This window comes from Terrapene carolina, unplaced genomic scaffold (genome assembly GCF_002925995.2).
Source record: "Terrapene carolina triunguis isolate 2854851 unplaced genomic scaffold, T_m_triunguis-2.0 Scaffold62, whole genome shotgun sequence".
Classification (NCBI taxonomy): Eukaryota; Metazoa; Chordata; order Testudines; family Emydidae; genus Terrapene; species Terrapene triunguis.
Window position 1 is genome coordinate 12,983,176 of NW_020664413.1, and position 13,817 is coordinate 12,996,992.

A 13,817-nucleotide genomic window follows, 5' to 3' on the forward strand; every position below is an offset into this window, starting at 1 on the left:
TATAGCACAGTGTCTCCCAAATGTACCAAATTGTCTGGAAGAGCAGAGGTAGCTTGTTAACACGACCCTCATTCCAGTCTAGCTATGAAATTTAAGGTAACTGGTCTAGATTATTGTTAAAACCTCTTTGGAGTTCCACAGCACAAAGATTCCATCCCGAAAGTCACCAGTCCATTGACAACTGTTTGTTTTAAGGCTAATGCGTCTGGAGAGTTCATCAGTAAATGTCTGACACGTTTGTTGAATTTTTCAGCCAAAATTCATGTAACAGAATGTAGACTAAGAATCTGACAGGGAAAGACTGTGATTCTGACAGCTTTCCTATTGTGTAGAAGACAGCCATTGTGAACCTCAATGTAATAAATAACTCAATAGCTCAAATATTGCCATTCTCCGTTACAGGTGTAATTAGTGTGAATGTGGAATCAAACTCTTCTTTTTCTTTGATACTAGTTGCAAGCTAAATGTGCTGACCTGCAAGCAGGCTGTAGTGAAGCAAAGAAGACATTAACGGAGGTAATCTTTCTTTCTTCCCCCCTTTGTAAAATGTAACATTTCTTCTGCTTCCCTCTTCAGGGAACGTATCATGCATATAGAAGGATGAAAAGAACAAATTTAGAATGTATGCCTGTGTGACGGTAGTGGTAATAATATCAAACTGTAACACTACTTTTCTCATCCTTTGTTTTATGACGTTAACGTGTAATATTAGACAGACACAAGTATTTCTTTGAAACTGGTACTGCCCAGCTAGATCCCCACTTTCTTTTATTGCTGCATAGACAAAATATACACGAAGGGTGGGATTTTGAAAAGCTTTCAGCATTGGCCTAACTCTGCTCCCACTGAGAAATGTTTTGAAAATCAAATCAGAGAGTCCTAATAGTATAAAGGGGATTATTTTTCTGATCATATTTGGGACACTGAGGAGAGTACTTCTGGTTGAGTGTGAAGTGGGACCAGGATATAGGCAGAATGTACAGAAACTACTGGAGTTGTGGCTCATGAAACGAACTCATCTCATTCTATTGAAACTGTGGGTGTAGCTAATTTGCTGATGCCAGTCTGTTGGTTCTCTGCATGATTTTGGGGAGATAAAACAGTGGATGGTTATAAATTCAGGTGAGATTGTAATCTCCTCTCAATTCCATCAAAAATAAACATGTATTTTTTTTTTAAAATGAATTTTGCTGGGCTAGCTGCCTCTCTGGATTAGTAATAGAATATACAGAATCTTTCATCTCTTGGTCATCGTTTTGAATTTTAGCCCAGTTTGGTCAAGACTAAAGATTGTTTCCATCTGATAGCTGTTTGATATCTAATTTGACATGCATTCCAAATAAATAGGTAGCCACATCCCCATCCCCAATGACTAACTCAGCAGTAAGACTAAGAATTAAATGGGTAGAGAAATTAACTGTTACCATAGAGATGATCCTTCCCCAGCAGCATTGAAGCATGTTGGTGGAGAGGAAAACTGGTATTTTTGCGGGGTGGTTCTGCAACCAGTGCATTGGATTTGGAATACTTAGATTTGATAGAACTGCTAGTACAGTACCATGCTGGCTTAGCTAGGCACTTAATCCAATGCTGTTTAATCTAAATACAGGGAAACCCCACTATAACGCGCCCCGCCATAACACGAATTTGGATATATAACGGAGCACCGTGGAAGTGCAAAAAAAAAAAGAGAGAAAAAAACGGCCAGAGCGCCGCTGAAGAGCAAAAAAAAAAAAGCGGCTGGAGCGCCGCGGAAGAAAAAACAAACAAACAAAAAATGGAATGTGCCTTACCCACTGCCTCTTCTCCCCCCCGTACCCCTGCTTCTCCTTTTGGCAAGAAGAGACATTCTTCTCCCCAGCTGCTCCTCGCTCTTCCTCTGCCCCTTGCACGTCTCCCCTGCTCTCCCCAAGTGTTTCCCTCTCTCGCTGCATGGCTGAGAGCCCCCACTGCTGGAGCTGCACCCTTTCAGTTACTGTTATGGGCAGTTCGCAAACGCAAGTCGTTTTCTGCTCAAGAGAAATTGACCAGCTTGAAACTGACCGGCTTGAAATGGTAAACCTCGCTATACCGCGACCCCGCATTTATCGCGATCGAATTTTTTGGACCCCAATCATCGCGTTATAGCGAGGTTTCACTGTACTAGAGCTGGTCAGAACATTTTCAATTAAATTTCATTTTGTCAAAATATGCTGTTTTGTTGAATCCAGAACGTTTTGATGAAGTTTTCGTTGGGACAGTTTTCTTGATTCAAGGGCTCTCTGGTAACCTGAGGCTTTCATCTCTCAAAAACCTACATTCAAAAGGCTTCGGTTTCATTCCCATGTGGAACAAAAACAAATTTTGAAAGCTGCCGTAAAATGGTGGTGTCATCGTCCTCAGGACAGCTCTGTAAATACCATGTCGTTTACTGGGCATAGGTGTTTTGGATAGGATCCCTAAAACAGAGATCTTGTCTGTTCTGTGTGGTCATTAAAGATCCCATAGTGTGTTTTGTATGATAAATGGCTGGCCCCATGGCACTGACCGTACTCCCCTTCACGTATGGGCTAATTGGATTTCACCCTTCACCCTTGGGATTACTGCTTTTCAATGCTTTTTCATATAAAGAGAGAGAGAGAGAGAGAGAGAGTATATGAAATATTGTGTCCTTTCAGGACAGAAGATGCTATGCATATATAAGTACACATAATCTCGTCCGTAGGGACTCCTCCCTCCACGACAGTCAGTGGGTATGTCTGCACTGCACACTAAGCCCAGGTCTGTGGGACTCTGAATCCAAGCCCGTGCTTGAGCATACTGAATTGTAAACTTAGGTTTACAATTGGTGGACCAAGGTGTCTCAGCCATGCTGACATGTTCATGCTGCACTACGCAGACCTTCTGATTTGGGTATGCAGCTTGGGCTACATCCACCTTGCAAAGTAACAGTGTTTGGTCCTGAATCTCAGTAGGACTTGGGCTCTGACCCACCTTAGTAGCAGGGTCCGAAAACCTGGTTCTGAGTATTACTGACCTGAATCTGGGTGACTTCTGTGTGGACATAAAGGGGGGCTTGGGCTCAGACCTGAGTTAGAGCCCAGGCTTCGTGTGCACGGTAGATGTACCCATTTGACATCTTCTGTGAAAGTTAGATTCGCTAGTAGGGAGAGGAAAGAGAACTGTTGTCGGAAAATCTCTGTAGAAGGCCATTAAATCAGAAGAACAAAAGCAGCAAAGTACAGGATGATCTATCTGATTTTTAAGATTGACATGCAGTGCAGTTTTAGAAATGGTCAATATTTAACAGTTGGCATTTGGATCTGTAGCGTTGGTTTCATAATCTGGTATAAATTTGCTGTAATATAAAGAGCCTATTCATTTTGTATATAAATCCATACATATCAACATCAGGTTACCAAGGAAATGAACAGAAATGTAATTGCAACACCATATTAAATGTAGGGAACAAAGAAAGAAATAGTCTGTGATGCCATGGAAACACAGTAAAAATGTGATTAGATGTTAACTGTAAAGTTTTTTTTAATGTCTTTCCTGAACCTTTCTTCATGTAGTTCATTCTGACTTTAAAGTATGTTTACGTTTAAAATGTTAGGAAACTTAGTTTTATTTTGAAGTCTTGGATCATTGTAGTGAACTAATTGAAGGTCTCTGTCATGATATCAGAGTAATGAGGTTTTCTATACCACCTGTGACTGTAGTATCAAAGCTAATGGGGTTCATTTCAGTAGAAGAGATTACAGTTTTAGCTAAGGGTTTGGAATATATAGCCAGAAACAGGTTACTGAACTAGATATGTCACTTGTGTGATTCGATGTGTCAGTTTGTGTTCCTTCTTTTTTTGTCACTCATGGGGTACAGAATCTCTAAGTGCACTTGTGTCCTTTTGTTTAACAGTTTGCACGTTTTCAAGTTCAAGTTTTATTTTCAAGACTTCCTAGTATTCAGCTCTTGCTACAATCATTGGTGGCATGCTGGGTCTTTATGATAGTAGTATTCCGGTAGTGCCTAATCTCAGGTTTGAGGGGCACTGGAATACTCACCCGCCCTTAGAGTGCCAGTAGTGATCACCACCAACAGACTCAACACCTCCCAGCACCTGTAGAACCTCAATGAGTGGAAATGGACAGAACTCAATCACAGGTATTTGGCACTTTCAATTTCTTATTCATGGATCTGGTGCCAACAGTGCAGCCATTAGCATCTGAATCTGAGCAGTTGTATTCTCAAAGAAAGCCTGAACACTTGCTGCAGCAGAAGATAATTCCACTGTCTGTCCATAAAACTACATCTTGGAATCTTATGAGTTGATTACTTTTAACAAAAGCTTTGTGGTTCACCTTTAAGGTTCGTCTCTACTCAAGCTGTTCTTTGATGAAACTGCACCACATGTCGTGCATGAATCCCTGCCAATGCCATGGAGAATCCATCCCTAGTTCATCATCTTTATAGGTTTCCTTGGTCTTGGGGCTTTCACCACCTTAGCAGGGACAAAGTGATCTTTATTTATAGTTTGTAAGCTCATCTATGTTGCTAAAACATATAGGGATAAAGGTAATGTAAACATAATTTTTTTCCTCTTCAGTTTCTGTTCCCATGAGAAATAGAACTGTATTGTAAAATTATACAATATGGGGGAATCTGTCCATAAACCATGCATGTAAAATTCATATTAACAGCAGAAAATCTTTAATATTTAACATCCAGTCCCTTTGTGTCTCTCATCACTGTACAAGAATGTAGCACATTTACGACTAGATTGTTGTCTTGAAGCACAACTCTGCACACGCACAAGGGGTAGCAAATAAACTGCACCACTCATGAGTAGCCCTGGGAGGTGGTGTGAGTCAGAGAGACCTCTCTGAGGCCTTCTCTAGGTTAAATATAAAAGCTGGGACATGTACATTTTTGTTAATTAGTCCATTCTAATTAATACCTTCCAGTGCTCTAGTCCAGACCAAGCTGTTGTACTTCAGCCTGGGCTCAGCTAGATTGAGCTAAAGCCTTGGCTCCCTTCTGAGCTTTAAGCTGATCTGTATAGTTTGTACCAGTGTTCATACATCTCCCTCCTTCCTCTTTGCTACCTGGGGATAGTAGTTTACTGCTGGCCTCTACTAGCAGCGAAGTACAACTCCCCCACACTGGTTCAACTTCTTGTATCAATAAGAACAGGAAGTGTAGTAAAGACTCCCCCCATTCCTCTGCTCCTCCCTGTCCACACACTGCAGGGAGGGCGTAAGCATGTTATTAGCTCTGCTTAGTCCTATGTCCCTGCACTGGAGGTCCAGGCAGCCCATATAGGTGTGTAAGGCAGATTCCGATTCCCCTGTGTACGTATATAGTCTGAATCACAGTTTTATGCTTAGATGGCGGGCTACAAAAGTTCATTGGAAGAAGAAAGAGCACAGAAGTCTTGAATCAGTCAGTTAGAATATTTCTTTTCTACAACCCCAATCTGATTTTAATTTTAGATAAGATTTTTTTTTTTAAACAACATGATCTGTTGACCTTTCACATTTTGTTCCAAGGCAAGGGTTTTATGACTGACTCATACAGCCCTGAAAAAAATGAAATATGACAGTTCTGCTCGTATGTAGATAGGTTCCTGAATTAAGAGAGACAGGAGCATTTGGTACAGTCTTGTGCAATGTAGAATTCATTTATCCATCTTGCTGTGGAACAGGGATTCTACGTATTGATTGGGGAGGGCAAGGCAGAGGACAAGTGTAACGGTCAGTAAATTCGTCATGTTTGCAGTACTCATACCTGGTAAGGGAATTCTGCTAACCTTGGAAAGAAATCTTACTTGTTAATGATGGCTAAGAAATAGAGCCAAAGATTCTAGGGAATTCTCTAAAGCTTTTATTTGGAGAAAGCTCATCTCCTTGGCTTCATTGTGTGGGAAGGCAGAGAAACATGAATCATTCTGTGTGCAAATGTATTTACATGTTTTATTAATTGCATCCCTTAGGTTAAGAGTTACAGTGATAAATTGGACAAGGAGCTGGCAGCCTTAGAAACGGTGGAATCCCAAGCAGATTCTAGGTATATTTTCTTCATTTATGTGACTTATGATCATTGAAAACTGCTGGCTTTGGCAATGTAGCATTCAGCCTAAATGTATAATTAATATATGGCTGTGAGGAGTCTGTTTTCAGTTTAGTGGACAGCAGTGTGACTGGACCCTCGGGGTGCAGCCTGGGACTGTGGGACCGCTGTGCCCCCTTATCTCTCTCCAGCCTGGGCTGTCTCTCACAGTGCCATGCTAGTGACCAGCAGCAAACCACTCCAGGTGCTGTTAGCACTCAGCACAACCGCATGTGGAGGCCTACACCCAGCTAGATTGCATGAATGCTCCCAGAGCCACTCATGAATCCCACAGAGAAAGCCATCAGAGCCAAATCCTCCCAGCACTGTACCTCAGGAATATACCATCTTGCACTGCTCAAGACGAGCAGTGCAAATTTATTAATCGGTTCACCACTTCATCAATGGAAAGTGGATATACACTAGCTTTTGCAAACCTGAGCAGTTTTGCCAAACACTTTAGGCAAACTCACTGGTAAAGATAAACACTTAAACAAATTTATTGACTACAAAAGATAGATTTAAGTGATTATAAGTGATAGGCAAAAAGTCAGAGTTAGTTACCAAAAGAAAATAAAAGATAAGCACATAGTCTAAACTCTCAACCCTCTTAGACTGGGTATCATCTAGATTAAGCAGTTTTTCTCACCCCACTGGATATTGCGGTCCGTAATATACAAATTTGTCCTGTAAATCTAGGCCAGCCTGCTCTGGAGTCTTCAGTCTTTTTCTGAATGTCTTGGTTGCTTGCAGCATAGGTGGGGGTAGGAGAAAGGCCAAGCATGGGCCCCTGTGTTCTGTTTTATACTCTGTCCCATGTGCTTGGGGAACACAAGTCCAGGCATGTCTGGTGGGCATTGCTGAATCTTCAGGCAAAGTTGAGCAATTCCCCTGGTGTGGCCTCATGCAGGCGAGTCATTGAATTGTAGCTCCCTTGCTGGACAATAGCTGTTGATGGGTTGTACGTTGGTTACTTTCCTTGCTGTTGCCTCTGGGGAGCTAATATCTCATAGACTCATAGACTTTAAGGTCAGAAGGGACCATTATGATCATCTAATCTGACCTCCTGCACAATGCAGGCCACAGAATCTCACCCACCCATTCCTGTAACAACCCCCTAACCTATGCCTGAGTTATTGAAGTCCTCAAATTATGGTTTAAAGACCTCAAGGTGCAGAGAATCCTCCAGCAAGTGACCCGTGCCCCACGCTGCAGAGGAAGGTGAAAAACCTCCAGGGCCTCTGCCAATCTGCCCTGGAGGAAAATTTCTTCCCGACCCCAAATATGGCTATCAGTTAAACCTTGAGCATGTGGCCAAGACTCACCAGCCAGCACCCAGGAAAGAATTCTCTGTAGTAACTCAGATCCCACCCCATCTAACATCCCATCACAGACCATTGGGCATATTTACCTGCTAATAATCAAAGATAAATTAATTGCCAAAATTAGGCTATCCCATCATACCACCCCCTCCATAAACTTATCAAGCTTAGTCTTGAAGCCAGATATGTCTTTTGCCCCCACTACTCCCCTTGGAAGGCTGTTCCAGAACTTCACTCCTCTAATGGTTAGAAACCTTCGTCTAATTTCAAGTCTAAACTTCCTAATGTCCAGTTTATATCCATTTGTTCTTGTGTCCACATTGGTACTAAGCTTAAATAATTCCTCTCCCTCCCTGATATTTATCCCTCTGATATATTTATAAAAAGCAATCATATCTCCCCTCAGCCTTCTTTTGGTTAGGCTAAACAAACCAAGCTCCTTGAATCTCCTTTCATAAGACAGGTTTTCCATTCCTCGGATCATCCTAGTAGCCCTTCTCTGTACCTGTTGCAGTTTGAATTCATCCTTCTTAAACATGGGAGACCAGAACTGCACACAATATTCCAGATGAGGTCTCACCAGTGCCTTGTATAACGGTACTAACACCTCCTTATCTGGCTGATTCCCCAACTTACAGCATGTTTTAGTGACAACCATACCACATGATTCATAACTTCATATGCATTAATGGTATACAAATATGGATAGAAGAATGCCTTTCAGCAGATCATAACCTTTCCCCTGATACCTTACATGGCCTGCTTTATATGCAATATCACAATTATATACAGATGAGGAATATGAGGGTTACAAGATGCTCCTCCAAGGTATAGAATGTCACAAGCAGTTTTACAGTTAATTAGACAAAAAGAAAAGCATCCAAATTATTACTACAGTGGACTTAAATTCTGTATTTTTTTTTGTTCTGCAAAATGTCAGCATAGTTAATTGACAATAGCCAGTTTTAGAATGTCAAACAAATCTCATAATCTTAAATGAAGAATACAATTCCTGAATGAACAGCAGAATGAGTTGAGTATCACAAACTATTAAATTTCCAATTGCTTGATTTGTTTTAAATGTGGTTGGCTTGTTTATTTTATCTTTAATACTCTTTACCTTTTAATAAATAAATGGCTCATGTTCTCTGGGACAACCTGGAATTTCAGAAGTCAAGAAGATGTAGGATAAGTTACCATTTAGAGTGCCACAAGGGGGAGAAGATTTTTTCAAAGGTATAAATAGAAGTTAAGACCCCAGCTCCAATTGAAAGTTAGTAGAAGTTAGAAACTCCTATTTGAGCCTTTAAAATTTCACCCAACATGACCATAATCAGCAATTAAAAATGAAACTCTTCCTTTATTGGAGAAGTTTAGATATGTACTGCAACCAGAGGGGCCCAAAGCTGATTTGACAAGAGGATAAAGCCTCCCTATCCATTCCCCCCCCTACTTAAAGCCCATGTCTTGAAAAAACTACACTATATATCCGATGGGAGGCGCTCCAAGAACTTTTTATAGGTAATCGAGGACTTTTATAGGTAAGCATCATGAAAGCATTTTAATCTGTGCAGTACCAAATCTTAATTATCTTCCATGGCACCATAATGATATTTGTGTTTGTTTGGTTTAGCTCAGTGGCAGGAAAACTTGTTTAAAATTAACCTTGTTCTAATAGCTTAATTTTTCTTGTGTGTAAATTTAGAAACTGAAAGAATTAATGTAGTTTGCTGTGTCTTCTAATTTAGCATATTGCAGAACCTACGAGCACTGGTGGCTATGAATGAAAATCTCAAAAGTCAAGAGCAAGAGTTCAGAGCTCATTGTAGGGTAAGTGTCTCTCTCTGTCTCCCTATCTTGTTACATGAAGATTGATCAAAAATTGGTAAATGTAATTGCCCACCTCCACCTGCCCTGTACTAGGTTTGTTTATTGGTATTTACTGGTAATGTCAGATCCATTTTGAATAATGCCAACCCGGTCCATGACAGAATTGTGGAGAATCACCTAGATCTGTCATCTAACGTATCTCTGAAACTAGGCTGGACAACCCTGCAGGTCCAGCTCTGGATTAGCCAGAAGTGCTCGCCATTGGTCTTTAGACACCCTTTGCAAGGACACAAAATCAACCACCTATTCATTTGTATCTAAACTGTGGCATCCCTCAAGGTTCTGTCTTGTGTTACATGTCATTCAGCTTGCATAGTACAGAAGAGGCGTCTTGGAAGGATCATTTCTAAATGTAGGTAATAGTGTCATCAGTATGTTAATGCACGGTTACGTATTGTCTTACTCCATGAACCATTCTACAAATAACACCACTGAAAAGCCTATTCAGTGTTGGGCCTAGCTACATTAGATACCCTTCTATCTTATTCACTGAGACAGCTTGGTCTCCTCTTGGACAGTGCAGCTAACAGTGCCCAGGACCTACTTCTTGGTCAAGGGCTACTGGCTTTGGAAAACCCACCAGAAGAGAGAAGCCCAAGATCAAGCCTTACTACTTTCAGAGTATGTTTCAATTTCCGTGCATAATTAATGTGTTTTCTGCTCGGTTCGCTGCTATGGTGATGCACACCCTGGAAATACGATAAAGATCAGAGAGAATTGTTTTCCTTCTCTAGTTCCTATTTCAACAACAGCTGAAGAGGTTTTGTTTAAACATAATGAAAAAGAAGAAATGTCATCCCTCAGCAGAGACTAAGCATGGAACATTTTAGCCCCAAAGATGAATAATTTGAAAAGTTGTGAAAACAGAGGGTTATAATGGAAATAATTTTGCAGCCTTTAACTTGTCTTGGGTGCAGTTGTGGTGGTGGTGTCTACATACGGCAGACCAGTGTCAGGGTGCTGGTATTTTAACATTCCTACATTTCTCCAGTCCTGCTTTCCATATTATGTGTTAGTTGCTTAAGATGCATCCAAAGTATATATTCCACAAGAAAGAAATGTGGCTATTTCTACTTGGAAAAACAAGGCATGCAGTTTAACATAATGAAGAACATTCGCCTCCTTCTCCCTTTAGCGCAGAATGCTATTTAATGTTCCCAATACATGTACATCATGGAGTACTATCTAATGCAGAAGTTATTAAAATGCAGATTTGGGCTTTTTTTTTCTTTTCTTGAGAAGGTAACTATGTTTTTGTTGCTTTTAAAGGAAGAGATGGCACGCCTACAGCAAAATATTGAGAGTTTGAAAGCCGAAGCAGAGGAAAATGGGGAAGAAAAGGTAAACAGCAAATGTCAAAAGGCTGATTTTTCATTAGTATTTAAAAATATTCATTGGGTAATTTTCTTCCTTTTTATACCTGTGTTGTATTAAAAAAAAATCCACTACCAATTGGAATTTGAAACATACAGCCACTAACCGTGCATAACAGATTGACTGTCATGCAGGTTACTAGGGTTCAGGAATAGCCTCAGCACTCTTGCTAACTAGCAAACGTTAAAAGCAAATAGATAGATAGATAGATATTGAGGTACCTAGTGTCCCCAATCAAACTAGCTGCTGTACACGCAGAATGAAAAAAGATAGTCCCACCACAAGGAGCAAATATAAGTAAAAAAATAATAAACAGGTGTATACAACAAACAATGGAGCATGAGATTACAGTGAAACACTTATTAGTTTAACGAGTAGCAGTCACTGTGAAACTTTGCTACCATGCATCTTTGCTGGGCTGACCAGACAGCAAATGTGAAAAATTGGGATGGGGGTGGGAAATAATAGGAGCCTATATAAGAAAAAGACCCCAAAATAAGGACTGTCCTTATAAAATTGGGACATATGGTCACCCTAATCTTTGCTAATAGGAGGGCAGGGAGTTATAGTGGAGAAAAGTGGAGGCTCAGGTTTAGTTACTTTGTATACCTTGAGATGACTAGAGCGGCCTTTATACACTTCTTCCAGAATCGAGTGGGTGGCAGCTCGCATAACTTTATCCCCCACCTCCGGAACACAACATGCATGGAGAGGAATTGAAACTTCACACTTCTAGGTTAAAGTTTCACATGAAAGATCTGATTTGGAAATCCACAAAAGCAGGGAAATGCAGAACAAATACCAGCCCTGCACCAAATTTCTCTCTGTAACGTCACTTATTCAATGAAGTTAAAGTAAATGGTTTAAGGAGATGAGAACAGAATGATCTTAAATGCCTGGTGCGTGTGCTGTACCTCAATATTGCAGAAGATATTAAAAATGAACAGAACAGAAATGCTTTTTAACTAGTCATTTTAGGATTTGAAACAGTTTAAGAACAAAACTTCCACCTGTCTGCCCCCCACCCAAAGCCTGAACAAACCCTTGTGTGTGGTTTGCAGCAACTGGTGCTGTGTGAGCACTAGGGTGGAGTGAGACGAGGGAGGGAGAATAAAGGGGCTCTTATGCATGGATAATATAGGGCTAACATGGCATGGGGGAATCTTGTACAGGCCCTGTCTCAGCGGGTGAACTGCACCTACATATGATTGATGTAGCTATCATTATTGTTATGATTATTGGTGTCATGGTCACTATTATTGTGGTGATGGTGGTGATCACTGCTTAAGTGCCTACTTGTGCACTTGGCACCATACAGGCCCTAGATAGTCCCTGGCCTACAAAGCTGAAAGATGAACAGAAACCTAAGGACAACACAATGGGAGAATCAAAGGAAGATGGTGATAACTTGGGGCCCCCATCCTGTACAGAATAATGCATGTGCTTCACTTAACACAGATGAGTAGTCTCATAGAAGTCCTTGATCACAAATGTATTGATGTCAATGGAGTTACTCTAGTTTTACACTTGTGGTAACTGAGAACATAATCTGATTTACAACTTTTATGTGTTAACTGCATGTTACTGTACTTAGCGATTGTCTCTTTGGAGGTGTTGTTCTCAGTGAAAAGGCTACTTAGCAATCTAAAATATATATATATATATATATATATATATATATATATATATATATATATATATATATATCTCAAAGGCCTAAAAGCTAGTAAAATATGCAATTATTTATGTAGTGTAAATGACATTCAGAACTTAAATTTTGTTTTTCATTCAGCTTCGTTGACCCACTCGCCTTAAAATAATATAAAAATGTTGGCAATATTTTGGATATCCTTAAAGGTGAACAAAATAAAGAATCCAATCTGTATTTTTTTTATAATTGCTGACCAAAAGCCTCTCTTTTTTTAAGACAATGCTTAAATTCTGTTGATTTGCCTGTTAATCAGAGATTATCTTTGGTTTCTCAAATTTTAGGAACCTAATAAGATTATAGACCAGCAATACAAAACTGAAAAAGATAAGCTTCAGAAGATCAGACTATTACTGGTGAGTACAAAGTGATTTTTGTTTGTTTGTTTTTTGGCAGACTTACTAGGACAGAATTTTTGAAGTTTTGTTAGCTAAGCGCTTAAATGTATTTCTGTAAATTTCTTCAACATTTGTAAGTGTAAGCAAGTACCTTTATAATTAATGTTGTGAAATAAATCTTGAGGCTTAATAAAACTTACCGGATATATTAACTCTCCTTTGTGCAGGTATTTTTTTATTAGCTTATTTACCAGGTTATTTCTAAATCTTGCTATCTTTTATCCATTTAAAATGAGAGCTGGGCCTTTTTTTCTCCCTTCCTTTCACTCAGGCCCGAAGAAATAGAGAGATAGCTATTTTACAACGCAAGATTGATGAGGTACCCAGCAGAGCGGAGTTAACTCAGTATCAGAAGAGATTTATCGAACTTTATGGTCAGGGTACGTATATCAAACAGAAATGTACTCCTGAAGGCTAACCAGTGGAAGGAGCGTTATCACATTATAGGCTTATGGTGCATGACAACTGCACCTGCTAATTCTGCTCGATTTAAGGGTCATTGGACATTCACATTGTATACCCCTCTTTTCAAGGTTTTATAAACTGGCTATAAAAATTCCCTTGAGGCTGAAACTTGATGCACGAGATCTCTGGAGTAATTGTTCTTTTGTTTGCAGTAGGTTCAGTCTCTTGGATCAATGATTAGTGTTTAGAAAGCCCTTAATCCACCGTTTACAGGGAAAGTCTCTACATCTGACTCATGTTTTATTAATCACAGTTAACGTTGGTTTACCATTTTTGTATGACGTGTGTGTGTTTTCTTTATAAGTATGTGGTTCTGACCCAAACAATGTCAAGAAATCCGTAGATAAGGCTGGCTCTCTTAAACATCTCATGTCCCATTTATTGCTGCAGGTTAGAGGAGTTGAAACAGAAAATTGTCAGGTTTTACAAATGTGCTGCGATATCTAGGCAGAAGAAGAGTGTGAGCCTTCTCTCTCAATTTCTTCCCTACCAATCTGTAATTCAGATATTATGGCCCAAATTTTTAGAAGTGCGTGTGCCCCCAGATAATAAAATTGGGCATGCAAATTGACC

The 13,817-nt window shown here is 40.0% G+C and overlaps 1 protein-coding gene across 1 annotated transcript in view; it reads left to right on the plus strand.

The window, feature by feature from the left end:
- CCDC93 (coiled-coil domain containing 93) overlaps positions 1-13,817 on the plus strand; it is a 108,439-nt gene that overhangs the window by 69,318 nt on the left and 25,304 nt on the right. The window contains exons 13-18 of the mRNA XM_024224507.3: positions 454-516; positions 5,972-6,045; positions 9,158-9,239; positions 10,569-10,640; positions 12,666-12,737; positions 13,051-13,159. Coding sequence (XP_024080275.1) covers positions 454-516; positions 5,972-6,045; positions 9,158-9,239; positions 10,569-10,640; positions 12,666-12,737; positions 13,051-13,159 — 472 coding nt within the window. The remainder of the gene's footprint in view (positions 1-453; positions 517-5,971; positions 6,046-9,157; positions 9,240-10,568; positions 10,641-12,665; positions 12,738-13,050; positions 13,160-13,817) is intronic.